Raw genomic sequence first — 20,179 nt, 5'->3', positions numbered from 1 at the left:
TCTATTGTGTCTTGTTGGATAAAAGCTCCTGCCATTCGTTTTAAACAATTTGTGCGTAACCGATTGGAAGAAATTCAAGAGATTACTCAACCTAAGGACTGGTTCCACTTTTTTTTCTTTCTTTTCTCCAAGCTTTGGACATGTACCTAGGTCAGGACTGGTTCCACTGCCCCGTAATTGACAATCCTGCCGATCTTATTAGTAGAGGTGCTTCCATGAGTATATTGAAGAATTCCGACATTTGGTGGAAGGGGCCACCTTGGTTGTCCCTTCCGACCGAAATGTGGCCAGAATTGAAACTCTTCAAAGAAAATGATGAACAAATTGAGTATCGTAAAAATGAAGTCACCGTTATGAAATGTGTAGATGGTGAAGAACTTGACTTGATAAATATCGCTAACTTTAGCAACCTCGAAAAAGTTGTTAGAATCATAGCGTGGGTAGTGCGATATTTGAACTGTTTAAAGAAAGTTAAGCCGAATATGGACACTCTGACTGCAGAAGAGCTCCGAAATTCTGAAGATATACTAGTAAAGCTTACTCAAGCAAAATTCTTCGAAAGTGAGATACGAACTCTCCAATCTAGTTTGCCTATTCCAGCTTATTCTACTATTTACAATTTAGCTCCTTATCTTGATGAAAAAGGTATCCTGAGAATTACAGGAAGATTGGGCGAAGGAGATTATTCTTTTGATGAGAAAAAGCCTATAATCATACCAAGACAGTCTAAATTTGCAGAGTTGCTTGTCAAGCGAGAACACGAAAATGTATTTCATTCTAGAGTAGAGAGCACTCTAGTACAAATTCGAAGAAGATTTTGGGTGCCTAAAGGAAGACAATTAGTAAAAAAGGTTGTCTCGAAATGTTTGATTTGTCGCAGATACACAGCCAAGCCTTCTACCCAAATGACTGGACAGCTTCCAAAAGATCGAATTAGTGAAACTCCTGCTTTTACCGTATGCGGAATTGATTTTGCCGGTCCAATCTACATCAAGGGTGAAAATGGAATAAAGAAATCATACATAGCCTTGTTCACTTGTGCAATCACGAGAGCAATACATCTTGAATTAGTCACAGACATGTCTACTTCGACTTTTCTGCTCGCATTCAGAAGATTTCTCTCTAGAAGAGGTGGTTGTCATACAATCTACTCCGACAACGCCAAGACTTTTAAATGTACTGATAAAGAGCTTCAGAGATTATTTAATATTTTGGAAAATTCCGAATTCAAAAACTTTCTTGCTGCTAAAAGAATATCCTGGAAATTCATCGTCCAACTGGCCCCTTGGTGGGGAGGATTTTATGAAAGATTGGTAAAAAGTGTCAAAGAGCCTCTAAAGAAAATACTTCGAAAAGCTCTCTTAAATTTTGAAGAGATGACCACTATATTGACTGAAATCGAAACCATCGTTAATCTTCGACCCTTGTCCTACGTCACTAACGAAATTGGTGAACCGGAAATTCTTACCCCATCACAGTTTTTAACCCCTGGTAAAGAAAAGGCAGAGTATCCAGCCCATTTCATAGATACCATCCATAGAGAATCCACCAAAAAGATTCTTATAAAAAGAAAAGAATACCAAGCTACATTATTGGCTAATTTATGGAAGCGCTGGAAGGAGCGCTATTTGTTTAATTTGAGATCTGCACACAACTTTACTTCTCCTAACTTCACAAAATGTTTGAAAGTGGGAGATGTGGTTTTGATGGAGGGCACCACAAAATCAAAACTATTATGGGACATAGGTATTATAACAAAAGTATTTCAAGGGCGTGATGGACTTGTAAGATCTTGCCTTATTCGCAAATCCAACGGCGAATATAAACGCCCAGTACAACTTATTTATCCTTTAGAACTCAATGACTGAAATGAACAATGATAAACTTTAATAGTTTATGTTTTTTTTTATTTTCTTTCAAGTGAATATTTGCATCTCATTTCAAATTTATTTGCATTTAAATATTATTTTTTTAAATATGTTTATGTTATTTTTGTCTAATTTTTATGTTTAAAATTTTAGTGAACTCGGAGGAGTTCAAGTGGGGAGTGTTGAGGATTTATAATAACAGATGGCGCTGAGCGCAAACAATTTTTCTTATTATTTTTTCTTCTCTTCTTAAGTTTCAGTTTGGATTTAACCACTGAACCACAATGAAATAAAATCCTTTTTATTATTACAATTTGTGTAATTATTGTCGAATTATTGTTGAATTCGAATCACTGCGCCTTACAAGTATATGAATTTCAAAAACACTATATCGCGATACATCACTATATCGCGATGCAAAACTGACGATGCATCACGATATAAAATTTTTTATATCGCCCAGTCCTAACTATGAGATTATTTTAAGTGATAGTCATGAACAGTTATCATTAACATGGGTAAAGTTTCTATGCAAACTATTTATATATTTTTATTTTTTTAGCAGTGAAAGTAGGAGAGGCATTTTTCTTCTTTGAATATAAATATTAAAGAGAATGTTGAACAAATATTTCTTTCTTTGTTAATGAGACAAAAAACTTAAGAGGTTTCGTCATTGAAATTGAGAGGAAAAATTGAATGTCTTTCTTTAACCAATTTCAAGCTTTATCAGTAAGAAGTAACTATCAATATAAAACAATAGTAACGAAGTTTAAAAAAATAAAGTCTAAATTGAAAATAAATTGCTAAAATTGCAAAACTCTCTTTGTGTACTGCTTTACCAGTGCTTTTGTTACCAATGCTTTAATTTACTCAAGAAAACTTAAAAGACTCGGAACAGAAGGATAATTCTGATTGCAAATGCTGAAAAGGTAAGAGCTGAAGAGCTGACCCATTTAAAGCATTGTTTATTTAAGATGTAAATTTACAGAATGACTTCAAATTTATAAAACGTTTTACAGTATTTTTAATGAATGAGAAAAAAATAGAAATGTGGATTGGGCAAATTAATGAAGGAGAAATTATGTAGAAGGTTTAAAAATTTTCCATTTTTGGTCCACTTTTCTGAAATATTTGTCACTGTTAAGGGGTTTAAGCATGTTATATGTTTTTCATGATTAAATAATTTATAATTATTGTCTTAGTCGGCGATATAATTATAAATATCAATGCTGATGCAGGAAAAGAATTTAAATAGAAAACCAATCCAACCTATTGGACAACAAGAGAACAAATATCAATTGATGCAGTTTTTGCAACCTTGGGGCTTGAAATATTAATGTTTTAGAAAATCTAATAAGCTGCCATATTCCATTATATAAAAGATAATAAAAAAAAGAACTTTTGACGGATGGCAAAATGCTATCATATTTATTTTTTGTTTTTATTAACTTTGCTTACTTATTTTTTATTAAAAATTTGTGTAACAAACTACATTAACTAAATACATGAAATAAATATACATTTTATTTCATCTTGAGATAATTGTCAATAAAATTTTTAGGATTTATTTCCCATTGGCAAAATGGGTCTTGGTTTGAATTTCATGGTGTCCGCACTTTTCAACTACAATAATCCAGGGCTACAATAATCAAGAGTAATAGTAAACAATGCGCATGCGTTGCTATGGCGACCGCTGCTGTTTGATAATTTTTTTAGAATTCTTCTTTTCACTTTTGTATTTATTGTTTTAATTAAGAATCATAAATTCTAACCTACAGTTCAAACTAGATCGTTTTCAATACTAATTGAGGTGAATATCCCAAATAAAGAGGGTCCAAACTGATTGACACGGCCCCAAAAGCTAGAGTTGAAGCAAGCGAAAAACCATGCCAAGGCCTAACCTTACAGAGGCTGGAAAAGCCAAAGCCAAAGAACTTAGACGGGAATACCTTAAGCGTTACACACAAACGAAGAAACGAAAGGATTCCGCTCGCAAACGCAAGCATGAAGCCCGTCCCTCACAAAAGTACCAAAGTGGTTGAGAGAATTGAACCCTACCGAAGTGCGAATGGTGACTCTCCGAACCCCTTTCATGCAGGTACGAGAACTGGGTGTTGATCACCAGTTAGGGATAAAAGGATCCATTGTCAACGTACCCAAACTTATACAAGACCGTAGACTGTCTTCCACACAATATAAATGATTCATTTGCTATTCATGTAGTCCCGCAGTGGACTGATCGTTAAGACACGGTTCTCATCAGATCACCGAAGTCAAGCATCACTGGCTGCGGTCAGTGTGCGGGTGGGTGACCCACTTGGATCAGTCTGCGAAGGGACCGAGGGTGTGCGGTATTGGTCCTCGTTAAACTGTGCTACCGTAAAGTGCTCGACTTCGCGCGCAGGTCGTCGGGCTACCGAAGCGGGGCTGCCATCCCCTCCGCAGAGGATCAAAATTGTGATGGCATGTCTTCGGATCATCCTCCGGGATGTTTCCCAGACCGTCGCTAATAGCCCATTGTGCAGCTCTAGTGCGACGTTAATTAACAACAACAACAACAAGCTATTCATGTAAAATTGAAAAAGGCTTAACTTTCAAATCATATTTCATGTATGAATCATATTTCATGTAATCATATTTCATGTTTTTGTAAATGTCAGGCACTGAATTTATTGTTTTTCGTCGTGGAAGATGCCGGAGGTGTTGCTCATTTTGCATTGCCTGGTGAGCACATTGTGACCAAAGTCACGGAAGCGAGCAACATTACCTACGCCATACTGCCCTACATACCCGTTCACTGACATAAACATCTCTTACCATCTCTTCTAAATGTTTATGTCAAGGGCTGGGCCACATGCACACATCATACACAATAGAAGAAAACACACTGAGAGAAACAATCATGCCTTGCGCGGGTTTCGTAGGCTGGCTCTTAGTATTTAGTAAGAAATTTCGAATGGATTTTTCTAAGTATAATTGAGAAAAAGAATTGTTTTGGTCAAATTTAAACAGAAGAATAATAAATAAAAATTAGAAGAAAAAAAAACTTAACTACGCACTGAGTTGTTTTGAACATACTATTTTATTGTTCTACATTTGAGTTATGAAAGTTAAATTAAAAAATCCTTTAGAACCAATTTCTTCATAGTCAATTTCACTTCATTCACAGAACCCCAATAAATAATTCTGCATTCAACAGTTTTTAACACGTTTCGACACAATTGCATATTTTTAATTTTTTTGATTGGTTGATAATTTTTATCTTATATATTTTATTTGATTAAAAAAAAAATACTTACTTTCATTCCAAATAATTTAATATTTCAAAGGTCTTTTATGATAAAATAATCACGCTTGTAAAATCGAGTGCTTTTTCGATAAAATAATTTTTCTTTGCGATCAGTGATCATTTAAAAATGTAAATAAAACTAATCTTTTATTGTGATAAGCCATCCTCTTTAAGATTGATTATCACATTAATCTCGGGACCTTAAAATATTCCATTCAAGAAAAAAATCTTGTGAAATTGAGTCCTCCAAAACAGATGCTACTTCCCAAAGTTCAGATGTTAATCGGATTACAAATAGTATTTAAACAGGGACTTTTCAGAATTTGCATGTTAGAATCTGTAGTATGGTTTCATACACAATTCAATTGTCCACCATGCAAGCCTTTTACTTCCTAGTCATTTTGACCACTGCTTTTGCTCTTCCGTTTCCAGAAGAACATAACGATGGTGCAGTTAAAACGTTTCAGACTGTGAGAAAAGGTAAGTTTTGTTTCAGTATAAAAATTTCTCTTAAGCATTAATGCAATCAACAAATTATTAATGTGAGAAACTCACTTAAGGTAATTATCGATGAGCGTTTCATTTTGGAAAGAGCTCGAAATGCGTGTTTAAGAAACTGGACACAACTTAAAATGCGTGTTTAAAAAATAGGCTGAGCTTAAAATGCGTGTTTAAGAAAATGGAAACAGCTTAAAACGCGTGTTTAAAGGATTGATTAAGCTAGAAATGCGTGTTTAAGAAAATACATAAAGCTCTAAAATGCTAAAGAAATGTACAGTTCTCACAATAAAAAACGGACCACCCTGATTAACTTTTGATATAATTACCAGATCTTTGCGTTCCAGGACACATTCTTCATGGTTCGAAGGGGTGACTTCAACTATGCTAATTAATTAGAATGGATTATATTTTAAGCTACGAAATCAGACACAAAAACGAACTTTCTCCGAATAAACGTACCCTTTTTTCCACTTATTCTGATTTCTGACCCCTAAAATATGGGGGGGGGGGAGAGCCGCAATCTGGGAAATATGGTCCCAAGAGTTTGGTCAGGAGAGCAATGCAAAGTTTGAACCCCTTAATGTTAATTTCACTTTTTCGTATTTTTAAATGTCTCGAGAACTTCTTACATGAATTTAAAGTTTTTTGCTAACAATTATAAATTTCATTTAGCGAAAGATAATAAAATGCAAAAAAATTTTTTTAGTAAATGTTTACCATTTTTTAATTTTGAATTGTAAGGTACAAAATTTTTTGAATCGTTTTAAGGAATATAATTTTAAAATTCGAAATACAAAATTTGAGTGAAATCGGTCTAATAGTTCCTGAGTAATCGAATTTCAAAAAAGTTGTATTTTAAAAATTCCATCTCTCAGTAGCAATTTCACCAATTTCATTCCAATTAATTTCATTCCCAAAATTGTATTCTTTAAAATGATATAAAAAATTGCGTACCTTAGAATTAAAAAAAATCGAGCAATATTTTATCACTTGAGTTTCTTTAGACTATTTGAATTGGAATTTGTTTTTTCGCAGCGCGTGTGTAGCTATTCAAAACAGAAAAAAACTGTATTTATCTTTTGAAATTTTTTCTGCAAAAAATAAACTTTTGTTTGTACTATCTAGTAATTTTTTCAGTTTAGTAATTATTGGCTTCAAGTAATTCAACAGAATGGTATTTAATCTACTGATTGACATTTTCAGTCAGTTATAACTGAAGGAAGATTAACTATGATTAGTGATCGTGACTAACATTAATATAGTGACTAACATTAGTATGGTAAAAAAGGATTATTTTTTTATAACACAGTAAATGGGAGGAAATATTTATAGGTATAACAGAGCAATCATTTCAAGTGAGATGATATAACACATTATTAGTTTATATATTGACCATCGGCTTTAATTTATCGTTTAAATAGGCATTTAATGTATAGATCGGATTTAATTTATTGCTTGTAACATCTGACCTATTGATTAGCATATTCAGCCAGTTCTAGCTGAAAGAATATTAACTACGATTAGTGACTAATATTAATATAATAAGAAAATTTTTTACTTAAATCTAACATATCCGAGTAAATGAAAGAAAAAAAATTATAGGTATAAGAGGACAATCATTTCTAATGAGACGTTATTACACATTATTAGTCTATGTATTGGTCATCGGCTTCAATCTATTGATAGGATTGGCATTTAATGTATAGATCCGATTTGACCTATTGCCTTGCACTTGACCTAATGATTAGTATTTTCAGTCTACTCTAACCGAAGGAATATTAACTATGATTAGTGATTAACTTAAATACAGTTAAAATAAAATTTTTTTAATAAATCTAACATAAAAGAGTGAATGTAACAAAATATTTGTCGGTATAATAAAGGTATAATTTCTAATGACTTCCGATTTAAAAAATGTTCGCATAATTTAATGTACGTATTTAAAAAATTTTGTCTTTTAATTCTTACAAATTGAGAACTTGATATACTTTTATGTCCATTATATCCAATCTATAGATCGAAATTCTAGAATACCTAGCATATTCAATCAATGAACCAAAAGCTTACATATCCATTCAGAGTGTCAAAAGTTTATTAGTTATTTTGTACTCTGAATATTTTTCTGAATTAAACAAATTTATCTGTAGAAATTATACAGTTACAGCACAGTTAACATAAAAATTGTTTATCCCCTCATACTTAAAGTTAAGATCAAAAATAATTAAATGAAATCATACTTTTAAAAAAATTAATTCATTTGATGATTAAAAATCTTGCAATAATGAAAATAAACTTTCATAAATTTGTTTAAATTTTATATTTTTTATTTGCAACAGAAGCCATGAAAAATCCAGATGTATTTGATGGAGATATGCTTGGAATTGATAGAATGCTCGTAAGTAGACTTCGATAGTGTTATTCCAATTCTTTTTTTCTATTTTTTATGAGTCCAAATAACTTTTTCTCAGTTCCTACCATAAAATAAAAAAATATTTAAAACCTTGAAGAAAAAAATGACCACCAAAAAATGATTTCCCCCCCCCCCCTAATCGATTGAAAATATAAAAGGCCTTTCACTCGTTTATTTTATTAAAATTCAGCGTATACTTAGAATAAGGATATATAGGCGGGTTACTTTTTTAATGAACTTTTACTGAATGTTGGTTAATGTGAATATGATTTAGGTAAAAGGCTAGTGTTATCTGAAAATATCCGATTTAAAAAGATCTTTCGGAATAAGTTTAGCTCAAATTTAAGAATAAATGGGGAAAAGGTATGTCTTAGCTCAGCGAGAGAGCAATTCTAACACCCCAAAACGATAAGGCAGCATCTGAAGTTATAACTTACTGTTGAAATAATTAACTATGCAAATCATATGTCTTCAAGTTCGACTTTGAAAATACAGTAAATTATTCTGTAGAATTTCTCAACCCTCAGTATCCATCTGGTATGCCACTCTAAAATGTGACTTTTAATTTTCCTTTCATTTCGTTACGAAATTAAAATGCTCCGAAACTCTGCAACGGAACTAAACTTCAAATTAAGTCCATGAAAAATACATAATCGAAGCTGTGATATTTAACAATTATAGAAAGGTGAAACAGTCTATTTAAGCTGTGCAAAAAACATGCAAACAATAATTTAAATTAAGTAAATAACTTTCCAATTTATATTCCGAAAACACAAATATAGCCTTTAACAAATTAATTTTCACTTATCTTTTTTTGTAATTTTGTTGAAATGAAAAAAATGTTTTGACCAATTCACATTAAAACTTCATCACCATCAGTAAAATAAATGAAAAGTGGTTGTGAAATTTGTATCTCCAAAATAAATTTTTTTTTCAACTCCTAGTAACTAGCATTAATATTGTTAAAATTTACTATAACCTGCACAGTAACTTTTATACCTGGCTTGAAGTTGCTGTTCTCTAATTTAGAAAATTTTACAAAGTTATGTTTTGTAATACTTTAGAAGGATGTAGAAAACAAATCATGAAAAGACAATTTATTGCTTGTTCTTTGAAAATCTGTTGACTGCTAACAAAAAACATATATTAAGAAAAAAGAAATTTTAGAAATAAAGGAAACTCCCCTCCATTAAAAAATGTAATCAATGTTTGATACTATGAAATTAAGTAAATAGTAATATAATGTCAACATATAAAGAATCCCATACTTTTTATTAAGAATAGCACTATATTAAAATCAGTAATTGGTCTATCCAAACATTCATGATTTTTAATTAAAAAAACATCATACTTCATTTAATCCTTAAATTTGTAATTTCGTATCTCTTACATTTAATCATTCCGAAAAGGTCAAACTCTCGAGTGGTTGAATACAATAAGCACAATCACTCAAAATGATTCACTCAAATGACGATCACTCAAATGAAAGCCCCATCCAGCAAGTGATATATTTAATTATCTCAATGTTTATTTTCAGGAATTATTGAATAGTATACTGTCAATTCAATACAAATCTCGGAGATCCAAAAGATGCATTTTTTCATAAGATTTTATAAACACTATAGAAGATCCAAAAAAAGTTTTACGATGTTTACTTCTAACAATTGTGTTAAGATTTCTCATATATTCGAACGTATTTATAATATATAACTGTTAAAACAATGCACATCAAAGCATCCACGAAAGCAAGAAAAGCGTACTTCGATTTTAAACAGAAGAAGTGACTTGACAGTGATCTGCCTGGTTTAAACCTTCCTCAGATTTGGTTTCGGAATCGGGTTTTTCCTTAAACTTCGCTTCTGCAATGCAGCTTGGCTTAACTCCGTGGTTTAGATTAGGTTTAAAGTTACTGACTTCATTCTGATAATTCAACTCCAGTGTTGTATATATACGGGTCATTCTCACAAAAACAGTCATTTTCATGTCCCCAGTATATTTTATGTTTGTTTTAAAGCTTACGAAAAAAAAAAAAATTCAGGGAAAGTATCCTTCGGAATGCAAGCTAACAAAAGAATAAAAATAAAATTATCAATTTTTATTTTTTATTTATTTTAGGTAATTAAAATATACCAATATGTCATTCCCTCACTTGTCCCCACTGCTGATTTAAAAAAAGAAAAAAATTGCTTCTGCAATAAAATTTTTTTTTTTTTTTACAAATTCGTATTTTTTATTTCAGAATACTGAAATATAGAATTCAGAAAATCAATTTTATATTTAATTTCTGATAAAAATATTAACACAGCACTATTTTAAACTTTGTCCCCAGTGTTTCGCGTCATTCCCTCACAACAATGTTCTTAGCCCCTGCAATCTTCTTAGAATAAAAATATTTTAATAAAAACTTCAGAAGTTAACAACTGGCATCATAGAACAAAATTGCAGTATGTTTCCATTTTCAACTTAAAGAAGCTTCGCTGTGGAATGAATTTGAATGAATCAAACCAGGTAAATTTTTTTACATTTGTCATTCCCTCATGTCATTTTTTAGAGTAAAATAAAATACAACTTCATCGAGAAAGTGGATAATTATATGTTGCTTTCTTGTATGAATATAATTGTATGTGATTGACTTCAGAAATTAATTAGGCCTAACTGTTATTTTTAAATTTTATTGAATTCGTCATTCCCTCATTAGTGTATAAAGTGAGGGAATGACGCTGAAGTGAGGGAATGATTCAAGATGAGTATATTATCAAATTTTTTTTTGTTCCATCGTGCCAGCCAATTTTATTTCCCAAACCTGTAAAAACTATTAAATATATAAGACTAAATTATAATAAATATTAGATATACTTAATATGTTATCATTTTCAAACTTTAGGTAGATGTAACTTAGATAAAAACATATATTAAAAGAAAATATCATTCCCTCACTATTAGTGTCATTCCCTCACTTTTTAAATAGTGAAAATAATTAATTTACTTATCAATTAATTTGAAAAATAAATTAAAAAATTAATAAATTAATTTATTAAATTAATTTATTTATTAAATTAATTTATTTATTAAATTAATTTATTTATTAAATTAATTAATTAATTATTAATTATTATAAATTAATTAATTATAAATTAATTATTTAAAAAATTAATTAATTTAAATATTAAGTATAATTTATAGGATATATACTTTCTTTATAATGCCATTACATATTTCTATTAATATAGAAAGTTTCAGAGCTTTTTATTCACTTTACTTTTTTGGGATTTTATGAACTGAAAAATGACAGTTTTCGTGAGAATGACCCATATATATCAGATGCTTCGCCATTTATAGTACGGATTTTTTTTTAGGCGGAAGACAGAAATGCTAGACGAGAAAAAAGTTACAGGTGGCCTAATGCTGTTGTACCGTATGTTATTAGCAGTGACATTGATGGTAACTATTAGTTTTTATTTAGTGTTATTTTTATTACTAGTGGGCTGCGCCCTCCGCTCGCCAACCCCCGAAAATTGCTACGCAATCTTATATGGTTTGCTTCGCAAGCCAAGCTCGCTTCGCTCGCTACTAACTTAAGTGCATTGCAAATGCACAAAATTCTAAGAATTCAAAACAATCATTCAAATCCATATAAAAACTTTTTTTTTTTTTTTTTTAAAAATACATCTTTTTAGTAAATACTAAGTCATTAAAATAAATTTGAATTCAAATAAATGACATGTAATTCGTTAAACCTATTAGAAATGTGCTATAGTATAATTCGTGATATAAATCAAAAATCGTCAAATAAATTCGTAACATATAAATTCGAAAAAAAAAGCGCTTTCGACAAAATACTAAAATAGAGATCTATCGACAGAGACTACTCACTTCTGCCTAGCTTAATAGTATGAGATTGCCGTAGCTGATTCTCTCTGGTTATTTCAGTTTCCGTTCTTAAAGGCGCTATATGTTGAGCCACCTCAGCTAGATCTGGCATGTGACATTTTTAGCGGCAATCATTTTTCGATTTTCTAGCTTTGCCATTCGGAGAGTTGTAATGAGACTTTTTTTTGTCGCCGTGTAAGAGAAATAGTAACGTAAACAAAACAAAGCAAACGTTGCCACCGGCTGAAAAGAAATACAGCCAAAATTTGGGAGCCACGTAAGAGAATTATATATATTAGATTTTACTTTTGTCTTATATTAAAGTATTACGTTACAAGAAAAATAACAGTTAACTTGGTGTAGTCTACCAGCATAAATTCACAGAGTAAAAAAATAATATCCTTTAATTTTATATTTTTACTCAGGGTGGAAGGAAGATGGGAATTTTACAACCGAAAGTCAGCCTTTTTTGTAATCATATATGGCACTTTTTTACTAGTTATTAAACAAATTTAATTGGCGCTCTTGTTTAAAACTCGGAAATTTTAACTAGGGCCTAAGATTCTATGCAATGCGTGTAATTATAGGAGTTCATTTTCGCAAAGCCTGTACGTATCTTTAGAAAAGAATTAAGGGATTATGTAAAGTCCCTGAACGGAATAACTTTTGAACTAATGATCGGATTTTCACGAACTAAGACTATATCTTAATGGTTCAAGAGGGTGACCTCCAATATATCAATTCATTAGTGCAGATATCATTTTAAGTTAAGGAAATCGGATACAAAAACGTATTTTCACTGAATAAAAATACTTTTTTTTAACGGCTCAAGATGTCCTTTTTAGTATTACCTATTTCTACTTTTGACGCAGCCTGAAATGAAGGAATGTATTTTAATTTTGAAATGATTTTGGAAATAGTTTAATTATGTTTACAATAGTTAAATGCATCGGTTTAAATACGTCACAGTCTTATGCCGTATGAGGCCTTATACGGCGTATATACACGGCCTTATAAATATTTATACTGCCCTATGCAATATATTCTTTGAAGTCAGTGCATCGGAGTAATTGCTTAAATACTTATTTATATATGTTAAGTTTTTTTTCCAATTTTTATATCTTTATTGACGTTATTTCACTCTTGCAGCCGAAAAGCGAAGAAACATTTTTGCAGCTTTCGCTTATTATCATGAAAACACCTGTCTGGAGTTTGTTGCGAGAACTACTGAACGGGATTACATTAAGATACATAACGGAACTGGGTAAATATATACTAAGGGGCTCAGCCCCCCTGTTCACTGCCGCTCACCAACCCCGATGATTGCTTCGCAGTAACTGTTGTTTTTGGGCATAAAATAAATTTTTTCGACGTATAGTTGAAAATATTCTCATACGCACAGATGAAAAGTTGCAGTTTTGAAAATACACCGAAGAGCCATTACATTATGACCACCCTCCATGTATAGCAATGGGCTCGCCGAGGAACAATGTTTTCATGGGGCACATTAGGACCCATAATCCTCATAGAACAATCCCTGACGACTGTAAGCTACTTGAACATAGTTGCAGACCAGGTTCACCCATTCATGGCAACAGTTTTTCCTGCGGGGGATGGTGTTTACTAACAGGATAATGCACCATGTCATAAGGGTCGAATCATCATGGATTGGTTCGAGGAACATTCTAGTGACTTTCAAGTCATGTCTTGGCCCCCAAATTCACCTGACGTTAATCCAATAGAGCATTTGTGGTCCTACTTGGAAAACCAAATTCGTGCTGCCACGCTCACCCCCTCGCAATGTGAGGGAATTGCAGGACCAGTTGGTGAGCGCTTGGTACCAGATACCTCTGACTACCTATCAGCACCTTGTGGAATCAATGCCACAGCGGGTGCTAGCAGTTTTGAGGGCTAAAGGTGGTCCTACATGCTATTAGCAGGGTGGTCATAATGTAATGGCTCTTCGGTGTATATGTACTGAAAAGATTTCTATTGTCTTATGCTTTTTGCCTTAACTTTCCATGTCCATTCCCTTTATGATTCTGTTCAGATCTATTAATGAACATAAATAACTTTTCTCGGTTATATTTTTAAAAAAAAACATTTAAAATTAAAGGTATATTGTTATAACAAATTTGGTAATTTCGCAACCATTATTTCATATTATCGTTTACCAAACAGGCTGATATATTTAATATAATTTATGTATGCATTACATTGTGCATGAAACTGACCGTTAAGTTCTTGTTCATTTAACAAATCTATTTTATCACAATTATTAGTAGTATATTAATGTAATTTGCTCCAAAAAAAATAATAAATAAAAAATGGTTAATAATGTTAGAGCGCAGATTTAAATAAGTTTATCTTAAAATGCGCGTAATAAGGTAATATCACAGAATTATGTTAAAATAAAGAAATAACTTTTAGCTTTAAACTCTTAATTTAGGAAAATATAAAAAATGTAAGGGTAATAATAGAAAGGAATACTAATCAGGAAAAATAAATATTACATGTACCTTTAAATTAGGGACACAAAAATAGTTTTTAGGAAAACAGCACTTTTATGACCTTTATTAATTTTACGTTGATAATAAAAAATATGGAAACTAATGAGGGAAAACTAGATATTCCCATATTATAATATATATGCATCGACAACAATGGAAAACTGTTTTTGATCATTATGTTTTCATATTATATAGAGATATTTATCACATTATTTTTCGCTTTTTATAAATTGCTTAAAATTTTCCTTGCCTTTCTGGAATGTTTAATTCTCTTTCGCCAAGTGTGTACAGCATGTAAAAATATCCTTCTGACAAAGAATGCGTACAAAGTTTGAAAACATTCCTTATATCTGTTTTAAGTTTTCTTATTCCTCAACACATAAAACAATAGATAACATCGTGTTCAAAAGGAATTTCTCAAAAGATTATTCTAAAAGTATAACTCTAGAGCCATGGTTCCCAAATGGGGTTCCATGCAAAGATAGTAAGGGTTCCAAAAGTTAAGATTTTTTTTTAAAAGCAATAATTTTATGTTTTTTACCAATCAAACAATCGGTTGTTTATATGAAATTTACGTAAAATGTCAAAATAAAAAAGGAGCAAAATTTAGAAGAAAAAATTTCAATAACAATATATTGAATATTATAATAAAAAAATACAATGCAGACTTCTATGCAGCCCACAGAAATGCAACTACAGAGGTGAAATTTATTCAAAAATTATTGTAATTTCAAGTGATTTTTCGTGTTGTTTTATTTTCTTTTGTTCATTTGCTTACTTAGAAATAATGACTGTTTATCTATTGTTGTCGAAAAATGTACGTCTTTCGAGATCATTACTGAATATTCTTGCATTTGGTATATATCTTAATATTTAAATTGAACTTTTTTTAAAATATTAAAAAACTTAAATCTAGAGATGATAATCGTTTCTAATTTGACCTTTTAAGTTGTTGTAAGTCTTGTTAGCGAGTAAAATTATTTACCTTTTCTACTTGATACAAGCAATCTGTATTCCTACGTTTATTTATTTATTTTATTTTTTCAAATACTATCACTTTTTTTCAAATACTGGTAATCGATCTTTTACTAATAATTCATCCATAGAAGAAATGCTTTTAAATAATTTTGTGATAACTTTACATTTTATAACAAAAATATTCTTTGTTTTTGTAGAAAATAGTGCTTATTAATATGATTAATGACAGGCAACTCTAGTAGGTTGGTGAGATGTTCGAACAGGTGGATGTAAGGCTTCCGATTTATTTAAATAGTTCGTTGGTGAGATTTTAAATCTGAACGTAGCTCGAAACGCGTGTTTACGAAAATAAACAAATCGCTTGATTCCATTTTTCAAATTTTTTTATGAGGGTTACTTCTTTCTAATGTTTAATGAAAAAACTAAGGAAACTAAATAAATTAATAAACTGATGTCTTCTATTTGTATCCACTTGGTACAATTTATTAATTTAGTCTTCAGTTTTAAAGAATTTAAAAGTCTGCAGTTTTAACGGGTACTATAAATTTATAACAGTAGTTATAAATTTACGTTGTGGGAGTTTGGAGTTACAAGATTCAGTTCATCGTTTAAAAATGACAAATACGATGGCATCACCCAAAAAGTTAATCTTCGATCCCGAAATCCCGCAATGAATTTGCCAAATGTTTATATGAGTAATAGAGAGCATGCAAAGTAAATTTGGGTTGAAAACTGAAAATGTGCTTTTTAAACTAAAGTCCATTTTCGTTAGCACGCATTTTAAGTAGTGTCCATTTTTGTAAACACGCATTTCGAGCTATGTCGAGATTAAAAAAACTCTTTAACGAAATGTTGAGCCTGTGCCTACATATTTTTTTCTTCTGTGAAATTCAGATGTACCTCATATGTTGGAAGACAGCCAGCCAACTATCAACCTCAACCCGTATCACTTGCAAATGGATGCCAACGTCTTGGAGCGATTCTCCATGAACTTGGGCATGCTATTGGATTGTTTCATGAACACAGTAGGATTGACAGAGATCAATATCTTAGAATCCACTTAGAGAATGTAGATGAAAGTAAGACTCCTTTCTGAATAACATCTTACATTTTTTTTATCTCTCTCTCTCTCAATATATATATATATATATATATATATATATATATATATATATATATATATATATATATATATATATATATATATATATATATATATATATACAATAGTGTAATATATTTTATATATATATTAATCCGTGGCTAAAATTATTTGCAAAACAGGCAATTTATGTTTCGTTTTTCTATTTTCTATTTTTTCTTAAATAAACATCTATTTTCTAAAACTATTTATGGTTAATTTTTAAAATTATCCAGTATAATATTACCTTGCGCACATCCATTTCGGGCCCATCCTTGGTAACTAACAAATCAATGCACAGAATAACAAATCACTTCAGCAGTGCAGTAAGAACGGCACTTTAAAACCCTCTAGATACACTCTATTTGCGCTTTTGTTTTCATATTTTGTAATCTGACAATCTTTCTGCGAAAACATTTTTAAATCATTCTTGAAAAATTTCCCGTCCATGTAAGTAGATCTGATTTCGCTACTCGCTTTATAGTCCATTTTTTATACTATTTTTTCTTTTTCTTTTATTTTATTTTCTGTTTTTACATGTTATTTTTACTTATTTTTACTTTTTGTGTCCTATTTTATTTGTTGTAATTTTTGCTAAAAAATTATTTGAGTGCTCCTCACACTATTGTATCAATATATTTTGCTTCGGGTTTATTGATACAATATCAGAAAACACTCTGTTTTGCGGATATAATCGTGTGGGCTGATGAAAAGATTATATCTTTTTTTCCGGTTTTTTTAAATAAAATTTCATCCTCTTTTTTTTTTAAACTGTTTTTTTTTTTTATTTTTTTTTTTTTTACTAATTATTTACTCTTCCCTTTTTTTTCATATGTCTATAATTTTTCTTTGTTTTATCTTCATTTTGAACTTATATATATATGCATCTCAATGTGATTGCTACCTTTATTCAATGTTTTTATATCAATTGTCCCTTACAATCTTTTTATTATTTTTCCTGTATTTTAAACTTTAAATTTTTAAACCACCAGTTTTCGGTCAGGAGGTCATTAATTTATTGTTAAATTTATTAAATTTCAAATATTTATAAGGGTCCGTTGGACAAATTTTAAACTTTAACTTAAGAAAAAAAAATTTTTTCTTGATTTTTTCATATATTTTATTGTAAACATCAATCTTTAACCTCATAGTTAATAGTCGGAATAATCACAACTATACATATAAAACGTTTAATTCTAGAGGGGAACTTGTTACTTTTGTATTTTTGCCCGATAACCTCCGGGCTGTTGCCAAAATAGTACTATGTTTTTTCCTGTTTTTAAATAAATGCCACGGAGGGGCTTCGCCGGGCCTCTCGGCCAGTGCGTGTGGCAGATACTCTCTGTCCACCTCCGGCTGTGCGGGAGACTGTCACGGCGACAAGATGAAAATTTTTCCAGCATACCCATATTTGGGGGGGGGTCGGGGACCTAATTTACTTACCGCTTTCGAAATTTATTATACGTTTTATTGTTATTCAAGAGAAGCTTCATTAAGAATTTGAATTATTGATGGATGACACGATTTAGGTTAAAAAGAACTGTTGTTCCTTGTTTGAAACCTCACCTGTTATGGCTGAACACTCAGACCCCTAAATTCTAAGTCTATACTAGGCCCACGAAAGCTGCAGTGCAGCGGAGGAAGAAGATAACATCTAAGGTTAAAAGAAAAAGTTTCACGGGTCCCAGGACAAATTTCACTGCGGACTCCGTCCTCATTAGCACGAAAAGACCTATTCTCATATTTAGTAGAATTTCTGTAGATACATAAATTTTATTTCTTCTGAATTATGTGATTTTTGAAAAAATCCCAGATTTTTTCATGTTTCGGATTTCAAATCTACAACCAGTTTCTCTCTACAAGCTACCGCGCAATTTATGATCATGTTCATAACGAGGTGTTTTCAAAATTCACTCGAGTAAATACTAAGTGTCCCCATTTTTCTGTTACGTAGGGAGTGGTTGGAACAAGGCGATAAAACATTCCCGATTATGATCCAATACGTTAAGACCATATGTTTTTTTTTTCTGCCCTAAGTATCATTTTCTAAGGAGCAGACAAGTGTATTTGTACGTATATAAACCTATTAAATAAAAAACCTAAAAATTCTAAATTATAATCTCTAGTTAAGTGGAAGAAAAAAAAGTATTTAAAAGATAAGAAATGTTTAAAAAAAATGAATCCTTAATTTCTGAAAACTCTAAATAAGAAAGATAAAAGAATCATTTTGCAGGAGCACATTTAAGTAATATCTTTTCTCATGAATGAACTATTGTGACTGTGTAATTTAATTTCGATCCCCTCAAACATTGGGACTCAGTGAGGAGGAACCCAATTTAAAATGTAACTATTGGTGAATAAACAATTTATGTTGAAAATACAAAATGTTTGGATCAGTTTTGGATTGCATAAAGTAGTTAGTTATAATGTTTGGATTATGAACTATTTTGAAATGTCTTAATACAATAAATTAATGTTATAATCAGTCGTCAGAAATCTTTTTATCTTAGAGCAGAGAGTACTCAAAGGGTTAAATTTCTCATAATCAATTATGTAACAACTTAGAATTGGCGAAGCCAATATTTCGATTAAGAAGTTTTTATCTGGTTTGAAAATTGTTTTATTTTATTTTAATTAATTATTTATTTATTTTATTTATTTGTTTTATTTTATTTACTTATTTTGTTTATTTATTTATCTACAGAGGAAAAACACAACTTTCGATTAGTACCATTAAGTGAGGCAATCTTGTATACTAAGTTTGATTACCACTCAATCATGATTTATGACAGCACATCATTTTCCAAAAATGGTAAGGAGACCATGGTACCTTTACAAGAAGGGATTACTCTTTTAGATGCCGACTACAAAACGAAGCTGACAAAATCTGACTTAAAAAGAGTCAACAAAATGTATAAGTGCGAAGTTTAAATATTGCTAATTTTGTTACACTTCCTATAAAAGCAAAATAAAATCATATGAGAATAAAACATTGTTATGTATTCTTATATTGGATGTTTGTAATTGAATTTCAAGTTGGGTGAAGTTTCTTAGCAGTGTGAAATATATAAAGGTTTATGAAAAATTATTTTGGGTGTGATACCGGTTCCGCTATCATTTCGAATTAAGTATCATACTGAATTCCTTGCATAACAAGGCTATAACTTCCTGTAATTAGAAAATAATTTAATTCCGTATTGGACAGAGTCTCTTAACAGCGTAAAAAATATACCGGTTTAAAAAAGGCAGTTTTCGGTATCATTTCGGATTCAGTGTCACACTAAAATCTTTTTTTTACAAGCTGATATCATATCACGTTCTCTATTTTTCCAGAATCAGGGTTTCATAAGACGGAATCAATTTGGTTTAATTATGAAGCTGAATTCGTTACGTTTCCGGTTCTACAATAGTAAGATATTGGTTCTGGTTCATTACCAGTATTATACTGTACGGTGATTTTATTTACATCGCACTAGAGCTGCGCATTGGGCTATTGGCGACGACGGTCTGGGAAGCATCCCTGAGGATGATTCGGAGACAACATACATACGTCACATCCCGTTTTACAGGGAGAACTCATTCACACATCATCCGTCAGTAAATTGTAATTTT

The 20,179-nt window shown here is 30.9% G+C and overlaps 2 protein-coding genes across 2 annotated transcripts; both read left to right on the top strand.

Moving 5' to 3' along the window:
- Positions 1–140: 140 nt before the first annotated feature.
- Positions 141–1,868, top strand: LOC147810897 (uncharacterized). The gene has a single exon (XM_087162146.1). It carries the CDS (start codon positions 141–143, stop codon positions 1,866–1,868), a length of 1,728 nt encoding a protein of 575 aa, XP_087018272.1.
- A 3,484-nt stretch (positions 1,869–5,352) lies between these two features.
- On the top strand, positions 5,353–19,557 carry LOC107448341 (astacin-like metalloprotease toxin 5). Its single transcript, XM_016063499.5, has 6 exons — positions 5,353–5,637; positions 7,995–8,053; positions 11,425–11,509; positions 13,088–13,202; positions 16,321–16,505; positions 19,272–19,557. The coding sequence occupies exons 1-6, from the start codon at positions 5,502–5,504 to the stop codon at positions 19,496–19,498; spliced, it is 807 nt and encodes a 268-aa protein (XP_015918985.1). The 5' UTR covers positions 5,353–5,501; the 3' UTR covers positions 19,499–19,557.
- The last annotated feature ends 622 nt before the right edge of the window (positions 19,558–20,179 follow it).

This window comes from Parasteatoda tepidariorum, chromosome 4, assembly GCF_982258835.1.
Source record: "Parasteatoda tepidariorum strain Cologne lab strain chromosome 4, Ptep-v5.0, whole genome shotgun sequence".
Taxonomy (NCBI): Eukaryota; Metazoa; Arthropoda; class Arachnida; order Araneae; family Theridiidae; genus Parasteatoda; species Parasteatoda tepidariorum.
The sequence above is the reverse complement of the archived record's forward strand: the minus strand, read 5'-3'. Positions and strand labels throughout refer to the sequence as shown.

What these genes read in the sequence shown, in the direction of transcription:
- LOC147810897 (XM_087162146.1), top strand. Translation starts at nt 141, where the DNA reads ATGTACCTAGGTCAGGACTGGTTCCACTGCCCCGTAATTGACAATCCT.
- LOC107448341 (XM_016063499.5), top strand. Translation starts at nt 5,502, where the DNA reads ATGGTTTCATACACAATTCAATTGTCCACCATGCAAGCCTTTTACTTC. An exon ending in TTGGAATTGATAGAATGCTC is followed by an intron (nt 8,054 to 11,424) that starts GTAAGTAGACTT and finishes ATTTTTTTTTAG; the next exon opens with GCGGAAGACAGAAATGCTAG. An exon ending in CTTAGAGAATGTAGATGAAA is followed by an intron (nt 16,506 to 19,271) that starts GTAAGACTCCTT and finishes ATTTATCTACAG; the next exon opens with AGGAAAAACACAACTTTCGA.